Source organism: Camelus bactrianus, chromosome X (assembly GCF_048773025.1).
Source record: "Camelus bactrianus isolate YW-2024 breed Bactrian camel chromosome X, ASM4877302v1, whole genome shotgun sequence".
Classification (NCBI taxonomy): domain Eukaryota; kingdom Metazoa; phylum Chordata; class Mammalia; order Artiodactyla; family Camelidae; genus Camelus; species Camelus bactrianus.
The window spans coordinates 29901130-29918197 of record NC_133575.1 but is presented as its reverse complement, the minus strand read 5'-3'; the positions used below and the strand labels follow the sequence as shown (position 1 = coordinate 29918197).

At 40.3% G+C, this 17068-nt stretch overlaps 1 protein-coding gene across 2 annotated transcripts in view; it reads left to right on the top strand.

Moving 5' to 3' along the window:
* SRPX (sushi repeat containing protein X-linked) overlaps positions 1-17068 on the top strand; it is a 93788-nt gene that overhangs the window by 39702 nt on the left and 37018 nt on the right. The window contains exons 2-4 of one of the 2 annotated variants that reach the window (XM_074360017.1): positions 9935-9994; positions 15102-15293; positions 16674-16850. In XM_074360017.1, the coding sequence (XP_074216118.1) occupies positions 9935-9994; positions 15102-15293; positions 16674-16850 (429 nt within the window). The remainder of the gene's footprint in view (positions 1-9934; positions 9995-15101; positions 15294-16673; positions 16851-17068) is intronic. The other variant, XM_074360018.1, reaches the window with a different exon arrangement.

Here is a 17068-nt window from a genome sequence, read left to right as displayed (position 1 = left end):
AATGGGGTTAAATGGGAGGCACAAAGGGGTCACTGTTCCATAGAAATCCTGAAATCTAGCTGGACACATTTTGGTAGTTCCTTGTTCAGGCCTCACAGTCTGGAAAGAATTCTTTATGGTTCTCTACTCTACTTTCTGGGCTCTTGATTCCACCCTCTGAGGATCCTTTCCTTTTTCATGGAAGGTATCACCTATTTACAGCTAAGCAGCTCTGTGGGCCTGTTTCCTGACAGTAGAATTCTGGGAGTTCAGAGGCCTCTCCTCATTGTGTAATATCTCTGTCTGCCTCAGTCATGTTGGTAATATTTCTGGATATATAACTCATTAAGAACTTTGTGGGTCTCCTGTGAATCTTCTTGGAGTTTGTTCCATTAGACAAAAGCCACATCCATAAATATCATAGACATAAACTCTTCTCTGCTGTTTGAGAGGATCTCTGAGACATATCCTTACTCTGCTTAAAGGGCCTTTTGTATGACTGCAAATACTCTGAAGTACCGCCTTGACTTAACAAAGGATTTGACGGTCATATCCTTGGCATCATCTTTAGACTATGTTTTCCTGGCAGAGCCTTGGATTTGATTTTTGTTCAGAAGCCATTCAGATGTCCTTTTGACTTTACTACAGTTGCGGAGGAGCCCCTTTGGCAAATCACTTGCTAGTGCTAAGTCATCTGGTTCCCATAAATGAATACCCTATGGCTTTCAATAGTGCAAAATACCTTTTTCTAAACATCCAAATCCCTTCAGTATTGTCACAATTCACATTTATATCCTGAAGCTGTACTGAGTAGGATAAAACCATTTCAGACATAAGAGCATAATGACACATGATTTATATGTCATAAGAAATATGAGGCAGATTTTTCTCTTTTCTTCCAACATCTGTTGACTACCAATTTGGAATCATATGCTAGATATACAAGACAAATTAGACATAGTTCTCACTGAGCAATTTAGAGACATGATTTATCTCCACAGAATGTATATATTTTTTATCTCAAGGTCATTTATTTATTTATTTTTATTTAAGTATAGTCAGTTACAATGTGTCAATTTCTGGTGCACAGCACAATATCCCAGTCATGCATATACATACATATATTCATTTTCATATTCTTTTTCATTAAAGGTTATTACAAGATATTGAACATAGTTCCCTGTGCTATACAGAAGAAACTTTTTAAAATCTATTTTGGTATATAGTGGCTAACATTTGCAAATCTCAAACTCCCAGATTTATCCCTTCCTACCCCCTTACCTCCAGTAGCCATAAGATTATTTACTATGTCTGCTAGTCTGTTTCTGTTTTGTAGATGAGTTCATTAGTGTCCTCTTTTTTCTTTTTTTCAGATTCCACATATGAGTGATATCATATGGTATTTTTCTTTCTTTTTCCAGCTTATTTCACTTAGAATGATGATCTCTAGGTCCATCCATGTTGCTGCAAATGGCATTATTTGTTACTTTTTACGGTTGAGTAGTATTCCATTGTATGTATGTGTGTATATATATTATATATATATAATATATAATATTATATATTACAACTTCTTTTTCCAGTCATCTGTCGATGGACATTTAGGTTACTTCCATGTCTTGCCTATTGTAAATAGTGCTGCTATGAACATTGGGGTGCATGTGTCTTTTTGAATTAGAGTTCCCTCTGGATATATGCCCAGGAGTGGGATTCCTGGGTCATATGGTAAGTCTATTCCTAGTCTTTTGAGGAATCTCCATACTGTTTTCCGTAATGACTGCACCAAACTACATTCCCACCAGCAGTGTAGGAGGGTTCCCTTTTCTCCACACCCTCTCCAGCATTTATCATTTGTGGACTTTTTAATGATGGCCATTCTGACTGGTGTGAGGTGATACCTCATTGTGGTTTTAATTTGCATTTCTCTGATAATTAGTGATATTGAGCATTTTTTCATGTGCCTATTGGCAATTTGTATTTCTTCCTTGGAGAATTGCTTGTTTAGGTCTTCTGCCCATTTTTGGATTGGGTTGTTTGTTTTTTTCTTATTAAGTTGTATGAGCTGTTTATGTATTCTGGAAATTAAAGCTTTATCAGTCTAACCATTAGCAAATATTTTCTCTCATTCTGTAGGTTGTCATTTTGTTTTGTTTGTGGTTTCCTTTGCTCTCCAAAAGCTGACAAGCTTAATTCCACCCATTTGTTTATTTTTGCTCTTATTTCTATTGCCTGGGTAGACTGCCCTAGGAGAACATTGCTGAGATGTATATGAGATAATATTTTGCCTATGTTTTCTTCTAGGAGGTTTATTGTGTCTTGTCTTATGTTTAAGTCTTTAAGCCATTTTGAGTTTATTTTTATGTATGATGTGAGGGAGTGTTCTAACTTCATTGATTTACATGCTGCTACCCAGTTTTCCCAACACCACTTGCTGAAGAGACTACCTTTTCTCCATTGTATATTCTTGCCTCCGTTGTTGAAGATTAATTGACCGTAGGTCTGTGGGTTTATTTCTGGGCTGTCTATTCTGTTCCATTGATCCATATGTCTCTTTTTAGGTCAATACCATGCTGTTTTGATTACTATAGCTCTGTAGTATTGTCTGAAGTCTGGGAAGATTATTCCTCCAGCTTCATTCTTTTTCTTCAATATTGCTGTGGCAATTCTGGGTCTTTTGTGATTCCATATAAATTTTAGGATTATTTACTCTAGTTCTGTGAAAAATGTCCTGGGTAATTTGATAGGTATCGCATTAACTCTGTAGATTGCCTTGGGCAATATGTCCCTTTTAACAATATTGATTCTTCTAATCCAAGAGCATGAGATATCTTTCCATTTCTTTAAGTCATCTTTAATTTCCTTAATTAATGTTTTGTAGTTCTCCATGTATAAGTCTTTCACCTCCTTGGTCAGATTTATTCCTAAGTATTTTATTGTTTTGGATGCAGTTTTAAAAGGGGTTGTTTCTTTATTTTCTCTTCCTGCTATTTCATTGTTTGTGTAAAGAACTGCAAATGATTTCCGTATGTTAATCATGTATACTGCTACCTTGCCGAATTCTTTTATCAGCTCTAGTATTTTTTGTAAGTTAAATCTAGACCTTCGCTATATAGTGTGGTAGCTACTAGCCACATGGCTATTTAAGTTTAAATTAATTAAATGAAATTAAAAATGCAGTTCAACTAGCCATATTTCAAGTGTTTAATAATCACATGTGGCTAGTAGCTACCCTATTGGACAGCACAGATACAGAACATGCCCATCATTGCAGAAAGTTCCACTGGACAGCAATAATCTAGGGGGAAAATCTAATAAAGATAAGCATTTATTCTTGTTTTAAATATATTTGTTTCTACTGTCTCATACTAAAAAGAGTCAAATATCAGGGAGATACTACATACTTCTTTAGTAAATATTCTAATGTGCTTCATAATAAAGAATGCTGCAGAAACCATGGTTCTTAATAAATTTTTGGATCACAGATCCTTATAAAATCTACTAAAAGGTAGCAACTTCTTCCTTAAGAAAGTATATTCAGGTACCAAGAAGCATATCCAGTTCCAGGGGGCTCATGGACCCCCTCAAAGCCCTTCCATTGATCCTCTAGGAGGCCAGGGACCCAGATTAAAAATCTTTACTGCAAAGTGAGTTTGATTTTCCCATTGATTTTCAGTATAAAATTGATGATGCAGTTTACTATTAAATATGGTGACTTCTAATCATAAAATTATATTTAGAGTAATGATGAGGAGGAAAAAACAAAAATTTCTGACAAAATATTAAGAATGCATAGCTGTCTTCAAATAACTTAAAAATAAACCCAAGTCTTTGAGCTAAAACTTTAACATAGAGCTGGCAAATCTGTCAATTTGGATCATTTATCACAATCAATAAAGATATGTAGTTTTAGCAAATTGGCTACATCTTCCATGAGTCTCAAATGTCCCCACTATCCCCCACCCTCACAATGAAAAAACTTAGGGTGATGGAAGGAGCACTCTGGTTGTCTTCTAAAATCTAAATTCCTGGTGTTATTCTGATACATATAATGGAATATTTCCTAAGAGTGAGTTGGTACCTAAATGATATTATTTACCATTTCATTTCAGAATGGAAGGGTGGGATTCAGTAGGCCGGGAAGAGCCTTCTTTGAACTTTGGGAAAAAAAGGAGTGGCTATTTCTTTGCAAATCTGTTGAATTAGATGAAGTTTCTGCAAGGAGAGCAGAATTATAAATGGAATTGGCTCCAGGTATGGCTGAGGGACAGAATCCTACATGGCACTGAGTTTCTGATTTCTGAGCCAATGCAGAATTTGTATTTGTGTGGAAGAAGCACTGAAGCATTCTTTCCAAAGAGTGGTAATCTGAACCATATGAGGACTGATTAATGGTTGTCATAATAAAACCTCAATTAACCAGAATTCTAAAGGGATGGCCTTTTGTAAATAAATAATAGTCTGTTAGGAAACTTCCCTCTCTCCTTCCCCCGCCAACCTCTCTCTTTCTCTCTTTTTAAAATTCCTTTCTTTATATTTTAACCCTGTGGCAAAATCTTTCTCCAATATGCGTGAATCTCCTTTCCTGCTTTGGTAAGTACAATCTGCTGAGCATAGGCTGGTCAGTGGTCTTTTTTCTTTTTTAATTGAAGTATAGTCAGTTACAATGTGTCAATTTCTGCTGTACAGCACAATGTCCCAGTCATGCATCTACATACATATATTCATTTCATATTCTTTTTCATTAAAGCTTATTACAGGATATAGAACATAGTTCCCTGTACTTGGTCAGTGGTCTTTGATCTTATTGTATCCTTCATGATGTCCATTTTGTAGACTGGTCATTATTTTTTTTTTCAAATTCTTTCCTAGATCTTTTTTTATTGTGGTAAAAATATATATATGAAACAAAATTTGCCATTTTAACCATTTTTAAGTATATAATTAAGTGACATTAATTACGTTCACATCGTCCTGTAACCATCATTGCTATGTCTTTTCAAAACCCTTTCATAACCCCAAACAGAAACTCTGTAACCACTAAGCAATAACTTCCCATTCCCCTCTTCCTCCAGTTTCTGGTAACCTCTATAATCTACCTTCTGTCTCTATGGTCATCATTTTTTTTTTTTTTTATAGAAGTTGATGTATGAGTTTTGGCTACATAAAAACTGGAAGTATTCAGGAAGGGGTAGCTAATATCCATTTATTTTGTTTTCACTTCTTTTATCTCCTGTCAACAATAGACAGGAAATTTCCTGTTTATTTGTGAATCAGTTTGCATGCTTTCAGCTGCAAGTCACAAACAATGCTATTCACAGTGGCTCACATTGAAAGGACATTTGTTAGTGATGGAGGAAGAAGTATGGAGGTCAGAGATCTAGGATTAACATAGTAGCCCAATAAAGTCATTACAGATCCCAGGTTCTTTTTATCCTTCCATTCTACCATCCTCAGCCGAAAATCTTCTGACCGCTGGCCCTGAACTTGACTGTGTAGCAGTCCTTTTAGATGTGTAGCAAGGCTTTGGGGTGTGAGGACTTGGAATAGTGTGAAACAAATTATACGTTTTGGATACAACAGTCCAGCATTTTTTGCCTTTTAACAGCTATTCAATATGTTTTTTTCCAAAATTTTAAATAATGATATGCTCAATGAAGAAAAATGGAAAAGATAGGAAAAAAGGGGGGAAGTTTTCACCCATTAATTCTACTGCTCCAACATGGAGGGTGATGGTGTGTTCTTCCAGCCACCTTCCCCACTTCTTTTCTCCCTCCTTCCCTCTCTTCTTTTTTTAAATAAAGTATTTCAAATATAAGAAAAGTAATCATCATCTAGATTCAACTGATATGAACATTTTCTCACATTTACTTCAGATCTTTTATGTTTGTAAGAAGTAAGAGATCAGTGGCCCCGGTGTGTGCATTTTTGAGTTCCTTCCCCTTCCTCCCTGCCCAGAGGAAACCATTAGTACGAAGTTGATGTGTATCTTTCCAATCCAGTATAAGTTTAGTGCATATCTATAGAAAACTATAGTATTAGTTTCTGCAATTTAAAATTTTATATACTTGATCTCACACTCTAGATAGATTATTCACTATACATGGTGTGTTTGAGATTTTGTCGTTTCATGTGGAGCAAGTTCACTCATTTTAACTTTTACAGCTTCCTGTTATTTGAATACACCACCATTTTTTCCTAGGAATGGTGTTATACGTTGGTTTTGACAAATGGCAATGCTGGAAGGAGCAGGCTTGCGCATGCTTACACTTGCAGTCTGCCGGATCTCCTGAGGCCTATGTCTAGGAATGGAATGGCTGATCTGAAGGGTAGGTTCAGATGTAGTGCAAAATTCCTCTCCAGCCTAGTTGAACAATTGTATTTCCACTAGCAGAGCTTGTGAACTGCCTCCTGACCTCTTTGACAGTTACATTTTTGCCAGTCTGATGATTGCAAATTGGTCTCTTAGATATATATTGTCCTAAATACTAGTGAGGTTGAAGATTCTTTCATATTAACATTTTGTGGCATTTGCTTCAGATTCAGATACTTTTTCTACAAAGCTCCTGTTCATGTTTGTCATTTTTTTCTGTCGGACTATCTTCTTTATATATTCTGGATAATAATTCTGCCTGACAAACATTGCAAATATTTTCTGCCAGTCTGGGTCTTGTCTTTAACCTTTGTTTATATGTCTTTTACTGCTTAGGAGTTTTACATTTTTGTGCAGTGAAGTGTAGCAGTGTTTTTCTTTATGGGTTATGGTTTGTAAGGTTTGTTTTGATAGTCTTTCCCTACCTCACGGTTATGCAGATATTCTTCATTTTTCTCAAAATTTTGGCTTTCAAATTTAGGTCTATAAGCTGTCTGGAAATGATTTTTTGGTATGGTATAAACTAGGACTCTTAGGGTTTTTTTTTTTCTGTATGTGTGTGTGTGTGTGTAGCTGATTAATCCCAGCATATTTATTGACCTTTTTCCCCACTGATTAGTAATCCTACCTTAAAATATTCCAAATTTGACATATGAGTAAGTGTCAACATTATATATGTAACATATAATATATAATATATATTATAATATATAATATATATGGAACTATATAATAGTTCCATACTTCATCTTGAATACAGTTTGCAGTATCTGCTTTTCTGCTTAGTTGTATTTCATACAGATTTTCCCATTCCAAACTTGATTTCGTGGCTTTAGAATAGCTTGTTGATATAAGATCATTTGTTTGCACATTCTCCTATTGTTAGATGTTTAATTTTCACTATAATACACAGTATGTGATGAATATGTCTCAGAATACTGATGTACTGGTAAAGTGGGGCCACGCACCCCAGGCGCACCTGTCTCTCCAGTAGATCGCAGTCCCTTTCCGTCTCTACAGAGGGTCCCCTCCTCATGAGTTAACACATCTTCAGTTAATTCTTAATGAGCGAGTGTTGTTGTGATGGTCATGGAGATGCGCCGATCAGCTCTTCCTCCAAGGAAGAAGCGGTTGTCTCTGCTGGAGGTAATGCTATCCTCAGACACCCGTCAGCTTTCAGTCCCTTCATAGGTTGCTTCAGCTGTTGGGAGTGCTTCACCCACGTTCATGTCCTTTTCAAGGTGGGTGGTATCCGATGGCTGATTGAGGGAGGGATATAGAGGCTCGGCCATTTTAGCCACCAAAGGAAGCTGTCACTGAGCAGACATCAAAGCTTGGCTTCTCCCTCTGTCCAAACATGCTTCCTTCTTATCCCTTTCACAGGTGTTGATCCCTAACCAACATCCTGTGCGCTAAACTCCATCTCAGAAGATACTTCCCAGAGAGCCCAATCTGTGACAGTTGTCTTCTTTGCTTAGAGCCAGGAATGGGTCCAGAGCCTCTTACTGCCTAGATAGATGGTACGGAGGCCACGATGACTTGGGAAAGAGGGAAGTGCTCTTAATATAAGACAGATCTCTCAACACTTAGAAATATACCATATGGAGTTGGAGAATTCAGCAGTTCTTGGAGGAATTCCAGTTCAGCTCTGACTATGGAGGGAAATGCAGGCAGGGCAGGAGGGGAGGAACTGTAGATTCTTAAACGTTTCTAATATATTCAAAATGTATTTTGGAAATGAGACTTCTTCACGTTACATGCATAAGGTTTTTTTTTCCATTATGAAAGTAATACATGTGTATAATAGAAAATTTAGAAGAGAAGGAAGAAGAGCATCTAATGATCATAGACTCTTCTATGCATTGTTTCGTTTGAATTTGTTTAACATTGTTATAAATCACACCATTTGTATAATTTTGTTATAGCACGTTTTTCACTTAATGGTATAACATTTTTCTATGCTATTGTAACTGTTAATCAACATTTTAATGGCTACATTATATTATACCCAATGAACGTACTGTGGTTTATTTAGCCATAATACTATTTAGCCAGTTTATAGTCTTTTGCTGTTGTAAATAACATTGCAAACCAATCTTGGTGTGTAAACTCTTTTTCTAATATTCAATATTATTTCTTTGGGATAGATTCCTAGAAGTGGAATCACTGAATCAAGGGGTTTGAACATAGGCTTTTGATTCATGTTGCTGGATTGCTTTCTTGAAGGGTTTTATGTTCACTTTTTGATATGGAATAAGGAACAGTTTGTGTAATTCTGTATCTGTCTGGGTGGCCAGAGACCAGGCGAAGAAACCTGAAGGTGGGCTTCTCTGGTTGGTGGGGTCCTTTCCAAATGGACGTAGTCCGGCCTCCATCACCTCCCCACTTTGAATTCCACACTCACCATTTCTCATCCAGAATCCCAGTGGGGCAGGACCATTACTCGATTCACTTATCCTGTTATTTGAATCTCCAGGAGATTTGAATCCTGGAGATTCAAATAACCTCATAAAAGAGAGTGTTCTTATCTGTGATGGTTGTAGTCCCTGCAGGTAAATGTGTGATCAAGAAGGTGCTAACTCAAGAGTCAGCGATCAGATTAGGAAGGCTGGAGGGAAAGATCTCTAAATTTAAGTTTACTGCTTTGAGGAGGCGGGTAGAGCTCAGTGACAGAGCGTGTGCTTAGAATGCAGGAGGTCCTGGGTTCAGTCCTCAGGGCAGCTGGTAAAAAACAAACAAACAAACAAACAAACAAACCTAAATTACACCCATCCCACACAAAACGAAACTTAAAAAAAAAGATTAGTGCTTTGAAGCTTGGGGCCTGGTACTGTGTTGAAGATGAAGCATCTCCCATTTACTGGAATTCAATATTTAGCATTTTAAAAAATGATTCAGTTCCAACTTACAAATGAGTTTAAATTTAAAAATTAAATCCAGACTTTCTCTCTGAGGCTGTGGTTTTCAAGAGTAGCAAGGCTCATCAAGAAATTTGCCTTTAGCTATGCCTTGGTGAGAGGTTTTGAATAAACATCCAGATCACCAATTTCAGCCTTCATTTCCTGCAAATATACCGAGGCAGCTTTGTATTTCTCTCGCCATTAAGATAAGACATTTGATTTGCCTCCTGACCTTCCACCCAAGTTCATTTTACAAGATGAACTGATTTTCAGGTACCATAAACACCCAGTTCTACCAGGTTTGCTTTGACTGCTGGAGAAACCGTGGGCCGTGTCTGAGTCACACACATTTTACTGTGTCTCCCCTGGCATGAGATTCATATACATTGGCATCTTCTCAGAGTGAAGTTGACTTTCTCTCAATCCCAAGTCCAGAATTCCAGTTGGCATGTGGTGATTCCACAACAGTTTGAGGCTCATCTTGATTGGCTCTGGCAATCTCAGCCCAGCCAGGTTCACTCTGAGAGGTCCCCTGTCCCTTCATGAATGGCCACAGAAGCTTTTACTCTTGGCTCTGCGTTCTAATAGCCCCTCTTGCATGAACTGTGCCAAAGCAATGCTTCGAAATATTCGTCCATATCGTGTGGCTTTTCTTGCTGCAGTTTCTGTTCTTTTTTTATTGTAGGATCTGGAGACTCACCGCTAGAAGACGATGAAGTCGGGTATTCACACACTAGATATAAAGGTGAATGCTTTGCTTATGTGCTAATGAAGACCTGCTGATGCCAGGGGAACTTTCCTTTTTGCCCTGCCGAGCAGACTATAATAAAGTGACCAGACAACACATTTTAAGTTCTAATGACCTGTCCGGGAAACAAAATATTTAAAAATTAATACGCATATGCTCCCAGTTAAAAGAAAAACAAATGAAAGAAAACAGAAAGCATTTGGAAATCTCTCAAGTGCTGTCCTTCAGCACCCCAGTGGTCATTTTATTCTCATAAATTTCTTTACTGTCCTTACTTCTGCAAAGCCAAGCTCTAGCTGATGAAAAGTGAAAATCAAGCCATGAGTTCTGCCTGATTCATACATTACAGCCAGAATCGTCCAGAGTAAACCACCCAAGGTCAAATCTGGACCCAGTGCTGCTAATGTATTGAGATGAATGCGGAATGAGAAAACTTGATTTTCATAAGCTCAGTTCATCGTGCACTTTCTGAGTCTAGTTTGGCTCCTGAAATGATGAGTAAAGTGTGTTGCCCATTGAAACTTTAATGATAAAGAACTCCATCTCTATACGTTTCTAGAAGCCCTCACCCCCACCCCCACCCCAGCAGGTATAAAAAGCCTAATCAAGAACCTTCTATGCAGGCTCAGGTAAGTCTGTCCACAAATATTCCTACTGGTGAGTCATTTCTCCAAAGCTTAGGGAGCCCTGGGAAAAGTGAGGGTAAATTTAGATTATTTCTGTCTGAATCCAGATCCTTTTACAGTTGAGAAATAACTTGAGGAAAATTGGTTAATAAATTTCCATTGTGGCATTTTGCCCAGGAAGTTTGTCTACATCCTGGCAAAAGGATACCCCCCTGCTCTGTTGTGACGTGTCTAAGTTATAGGAGAATCAGGGTAGTGCTGGTCACCTTTGGTTGAAGAGAGTCCTTCCGTTGTTTTTCACGTAAGTGAACAACCTTTCTAATATAATGACTGGTGCATTTGTCCGGGGGTGCTTCCTACCGTATTCCACATTTGCTTATGACCTGTGAATATAAATACTCATTCCTATGCCCAGCTCCTATATTATTGCCACAGGAATTAACCAATCAAGCAAAGCACAAACTTGTTAATTAGATGCTTGGGATAAGGTGACATTCTGATTCCTAACGCTTCTTAATGAATTGAGAGTTTTGAAAAATATATTTTTTTGAGTCCCTTATTGAAAAATCTTCCTGAAATACATGTGTGCAAATGTGACCCTTCATATGTGCAAGAGGGGTTGTCTAGTGCCCTGGGATCATTGTTCCCAGTATTCATCCTCATCTTGCAGCAATGCCCATGCGGAAGGTAGACCAGATGGCCAAAATATGTGCCTTCCCTAGAGCCTACCCTAAATGTTTAAGAATTAATGCTTCTTAGGAAATTATTTTCATGGTCAGTTTTGTTTTTTTTTTTTTTTAGTTTTAACACAGAGGCAAACCACTGTTAACTGGGGGATTAGTTCTAGATCCTCAGGCCCCTACACAGTGTCTGGCACAGAGTATATACTCAATAAGTGGTTTTTAAGTAAGTTAAATTTGTAATTTACAAAATTTATGAAAGAAGGAAGAAAGTGAAATGTAACCAACATTTATTGTGTTCCCAGAATGTGGCAAGAATTGTTTTTGATTCTTTTACAGGGAATGCCATCATACCTTCACACTAATTGAGGGAAGAAGGAGGGCGTGCAGAGATAGGTTGCTATTACTGATTTACAGGTGAAGGAACCACAGATTAGAGCGGGCAGGTGACTTGCCCAGTGTCACGCAGCTAGCAGACATTACGTTTGGGTCTGAAATCCAGATGTTTTAGCTCAACATCCAGAGTTTACCAGTGGCTCCTCATTAGTCTGCTGCATGACACTGCTTACTCTGGGAACTTCACAGCAGCCCAGGAAGAAGAAGAAACTTTCCTGAGAAATCGATTTAGGTTTCTCCTTAAATGAACCCTATCTTAATTAATTGAAGCAGCATTAGAACTTCCTTTCTCTAAACCTCTATGTTAAACATTTCACTAACTCACCTTAATTTATGATGCTTACATGCACTTCAAATTCTAGTCACTCACTGACTTTTTAAATATTATCACTGCAGGGCTGTTAAAATGTCAAAGTATCTTCCAAAGATTTGTCTTGGAAGGTAATCCAAAAGAAAAAAAAATTTTGGGGGGGGCAAATAAATAAAAACAAGATTTTTTCCCCCACATGCTGACAACAGCACAGCTTTTGGACACGTTGCCAGCACTGCTAGGAGGATTTGAAGACTCAGAATATCTGAGTTAAAAAAAAAATCTGCTGAGTGCGTTGTTGTCCTGAACTATGTGAATTTGTGATACGTGTATACACACGTCATTCTCTAATGTACCTGTTAGCCTTCAATGTTTGTCCTGGGCACATTTGTGGGAAAGACAGCCATAATGTGTGTGCTAAGAATTGCAGGTATGCTGTCTCATATTAGTTTACTGTAAAATTGTGTCCCTCCTAAACTCACGTCACAGTCCAGAAGCTGGAGGATGTGAGTATGTTCAACATTTGAGTGAAAAAACAAGAATTGGATACTCTTCCAATTTGTACATCCATGGAATTGTGATCAAGACCCAGAATGCAAAAAGGACTTGCCTTCAGCTGGAAGGGTTACAGGAGACGAGAAAAGTTAACAGTCAGAAGGAGTAAGGAGGTCGGCATGGCTGTGAGATGGGTAAGGGGGTCGGGGAGGAATAAGACAGAATTTGAATCCTACAACTTTAAAGCTATGCTAGATGGGACATTGGAAATAATGTAATCCACTCCTATCTCTTACAGGTTAGGAATCTGGTTCCCTGAAAAATGTATTGAGTTGTCCAGGGTTACTAGGAGATGACAGTTAGAATGTGTGCCCAGACCTCTCCAGTCTGCCCAGTATCATATCCCCCATACTCCAGCAGCTCACTGTGTTTCCATCATCTCCCTCTGGGTCTCCCATATTCATTCTCACCTCATCACCCTGCGGCCACCTCCAATGGGGATTTCATTTTCTCTCTGGAGCCCAGTTGTCAGTCAAGGGTGCTGTAGTGTGACCTGTGAGATGGTGGGGGAGGGGGCAGTGAAGGAGACCAGTTGGCAAGAGAAGAAGCAGGTTAGAGCTGGGGGAGCACAGAGATCTTGCAGTCCAGATGGGGAACAGGGCAGACAGGGGAACTAAAAGGAAGTGAGGCAGGCTGAGATGACCGAGATAGAGAGGTAAACTGACAGATGGTTTGTAAGATTCAACACCGTGAAAGTCCTCTGACTATAAACTATAAAAAGTGCATTTGGGAGCTTCCTTGTAGGTGGTCCTTCCTATTACAGTTGGGAAAGAAAGACAGAAAGAGAGAGAGAGAAATAGACTTCACCTCCAGTGGTCACAGAAGCCAGTAGGTTCCAAATCTCAGTTTTATTTGAGTAGTAGGCATCTATGGGTTTTTCCAGAATTTACCTTGAGGACTTTTGATTATAGAAGAAATAGCCACAACTTGGCAGTGCTAAGCCAGCATTCCCCAGAGGCTCCTCATTTACCTGTGATCTTGAAATCTTTTAGCTTCATGGCTTACCTGGAGCCATCACCAAGGAAAGAACATCTCAAACTGGTTCAAGAATTCTTTTATGCTTAGAAGAAAATAACGGAGATGCTATTTTGTACCTTGCTTCAGGGTCCAGATTTTTCTCATTTAAAAATGTTAGCACAAACAGACTATATGTGTAAACCCCAGAAGAAGGAAACTTTGCTCAAGGGAGGCCTGTAGGCCTAGTGGAAGCTCCTACAAGTCTGTATCCACGTGGTCAAATTTAATCAGCTCTAGACTAAGCCTGGGGCATCACTTTTCCCCAGAAAGTGCAGGGAATATTGCTTGAGTCCCAACTTTAACACCCATTTTCAGCTGTCTGCAAAACAGTATAGGATGAAAATATTAGCCAAAGGAGATGTGAAAGCATAAAAGTTAAAAAAAAAAAAAACAGTCTATGCATGAGACTTGGACATAACTGTTGGTTTTCAGGGCTGAGAAGCAGCCAGAAACGCATCCTCAGAATAGAATTCCTAGGAAAGTCGAACAGCGAATTTCCTCCTTCCTGGCCACATGATGGCGCACGAATCCCACTCGCTGAGAGCTCACAGGTGCTGGGGTGGAGTGAGGAGCTGGGCAGCTGTAGGGAGGGGGTGCCTGTTCATGGCTTGGAGAGCCCGACAGGCTAGAAGGAGCTCGTTTCCGGTCCCCACTGATTATGCACTGGCCACTCTGGGAACTTTCGAGGAGCTAGTCTTGCCCTACTAATTTTATGGCTCTCAGCGAGCATCTTCCAAAGGCCCAGGGGAGGGGTTTTGATTTATTTGTGTCATCCTAGCTGTGCTCTGGGCAAGTGTGAGGCCGAAATCATAACACCCTGGAACTTTGCCATTTGAGAAGGGTGTCCTCTGTTACCAAAATGGGACTTCACTGGGGACATCTGAAAAGGGAAGTTGTCTCCCTGTGGGGAGCAATTGTTCTGTGACTGTCCAAATTATATCCTATGGCAAACCCCTGGAAATTGTAGCTTCCTTAACATTAATGAAGATTGTGTTATGAGTTTTTACAGTGAATATGATACAGACTTGGAAGAAAATCTAAATTAACCAATTATTGACTGCCCTGCCACTATGTGAGATGGTTGGAGTTAGAGTTCACAACAGTATCAGTTGCCCTCAGGAGAATTATTAGTTAAGGGAAATACTAAAAAGAACAGCAAGCATTTATTGAACGTTTACTATGTGCTAGGCACTGTGCTAGGCACTTGATATGCTCCCCCTACCCTTGGTCCTTATAAAAGCCCTATGACATAGGTAGAGGTGCTGACTCAGAGAGTTTAAGTAACTTGTCTAAGATCACGTAGCTATTAATGGAGGAACCTGGACCCATGTTCACATATGTCTGACACCTAGTCCCATGATCATAACCCTTCCACTGAGAGACACCTTAAAAGACATGGGGCACTATCTGGAGGTTCAAAATCTGGAATGCAGCCAGCCAGGGGCTTTGAGAATGAGGGGACACGTTTTCTGAAGGTGTCACTTTCTATTTCTCCTCTCCTTTGTTTCTGCTACCTGTAGACGCCCCGTGGTGCTCCCCCATCAAGGTGAAGTATGGGGATGTGTACTGCAGGGCCCCTCAAGGAGGATACTACAAAACAGCCCTGGGAACCAGGTGTGACATTCGCTGCCGGAAGGGCTACGAGCTGCACGGCTCTTCCCAGCTGATCTGCCAGTCAAACAAACGGTGGTCCGACAAGGTCATCTGCAAGCGTGAGTAGCCCAGCCCCATGTTGGGACCCCAGGGCCGATCGGGACCAAAGTTCTTTTGCTCTGAGACCAGGGAATTTTACTCAATGTTTTGTGGTCTTTGATGAGAAAAAGTCCCCTTGTGAGCAGAAGGCAGTGGGTTTCTAAGATACGGCAGAAGTGAGATGATGCGCATCAGACAGAAGGGTGCGATCAGCTAGCTGTTTGGAAAGGGAGAGAGAACAGAGGTTTGTTTAGCACAGAGGTTATGTCTGTTCAGTAAGTGCCGGGCCCTGGAAAGGTGTTGGGGATTTAGAAACAGGACACACAGGCTCTGCCATCAGGGGTCTCACAGAATAGCATCAGAGACCGCGGGCAGGGTTGTAAATGGAGGTAGAAGTACAAGAACGATGCTACGCCCCAGAATCCCGGCAGCAGAGACAAGCGCTCTCCCAAGGGGTAGAGCTTAGGGAGGCAGGGGAAGAATTACTTCAGAAAGATGCTTATTCCTTGAAAGGCAGTGCGCCTCGGGGGAGAAGACTGGAAGAGTATTTCAGGGGCTGACTTTTAGCTTCAGGAAAAGTCGGATCTCATTTGGGAAACCGCAAGCGGCACAGCATTGTTGAAGCACATTTTAGATGCCAGTGCGATTCAAAACAGCTGTGGTGACGGAGCACCTGCTGTGCGCCACGCATTTCACATGCATGCAACTTTTTTGTTCTGTTTTTGTTTGTTGTTTTTCTGTTTTCAGTTTCATTAGGTAGAATTATTACAGTTTGACTGCACAGATACATTATATTGCATACATACATGCAAGTTTTGCAACAGCGCTATTGATGCGGGCGCCATTACTTTATAGTTGGGGAAGCGGAGGCTTGGAGCTGCAGCCGTGTAATGACTGCAGTGGACATTTTCAGCGCTTCCCCAAGATGTCCCTGAACGCCTTTCTACCAGTTCTGCGTGTCCATCCCCCAGCTCCTGAGCGCTTTGCTCTTAATGACTTGCACTCCCCAGAGCTCCCCTGTTGGATCAGGTTGAGGCTCACTTCGCCAGAGATGCCCCCTAATCTGGCTTCGTCCCTTCCCCTGTCCTGCCTCCCCCACCCCTCACTGGGCCCCACTGGGAGCATTTCCTTACTAAACCACCGGCACACAAATCCTGGTCTCAGCGTCTGTTTCTGAGAAACCCAGCTGAAGGCAGTGGTTTAGCTGGGATGGCAACCTGAGCTAGTCTGACGTGAACCTTTGTGTCCCTTCTGTGTGACATGCAACCACCCATTGTTTCTCTAATTCTATCCATTGTATTTCAATTCATTTTTCACCCTATGCTTTCAGAGTTTCTGGACTCTGAAAGTCTGTGGACAAAAACTAAGAAATGCTGACTCTCTGGGTGTCTCTTTTTCAGAAAAACGATGTCCTACCCTTGCCATGCCAGCAAATGGAGGGTTTAAGTGTGTCGATGGTGCCTACTTTAACTCCAGGTGTGAGTACTATTGCTCACCAGGATACACATTGAAAGGGGAGCGGACAGTCACGTGTATGGACAACAAGGCCTGGAGCGGCCGACCAGCCTCCTGTGTGGGTAAGAAAATGTCACCACTCTCAGAAGGCACATACTTGGGAGGAGCAGGGGGTTTCCGTACAGTGGATTTTTAAAGAAGCATCAATATCTTGTGCGTAAAGCGCAAGCACCCCGTTAGGCTTTCTGTGGCTCTCTTCATCCCTACCTCTCTGGCTCAGCACGGACCTAGCCTCATCACAGCTGATGGCTTTCATTTGACTTTGTCTCTTTCTTGGCTT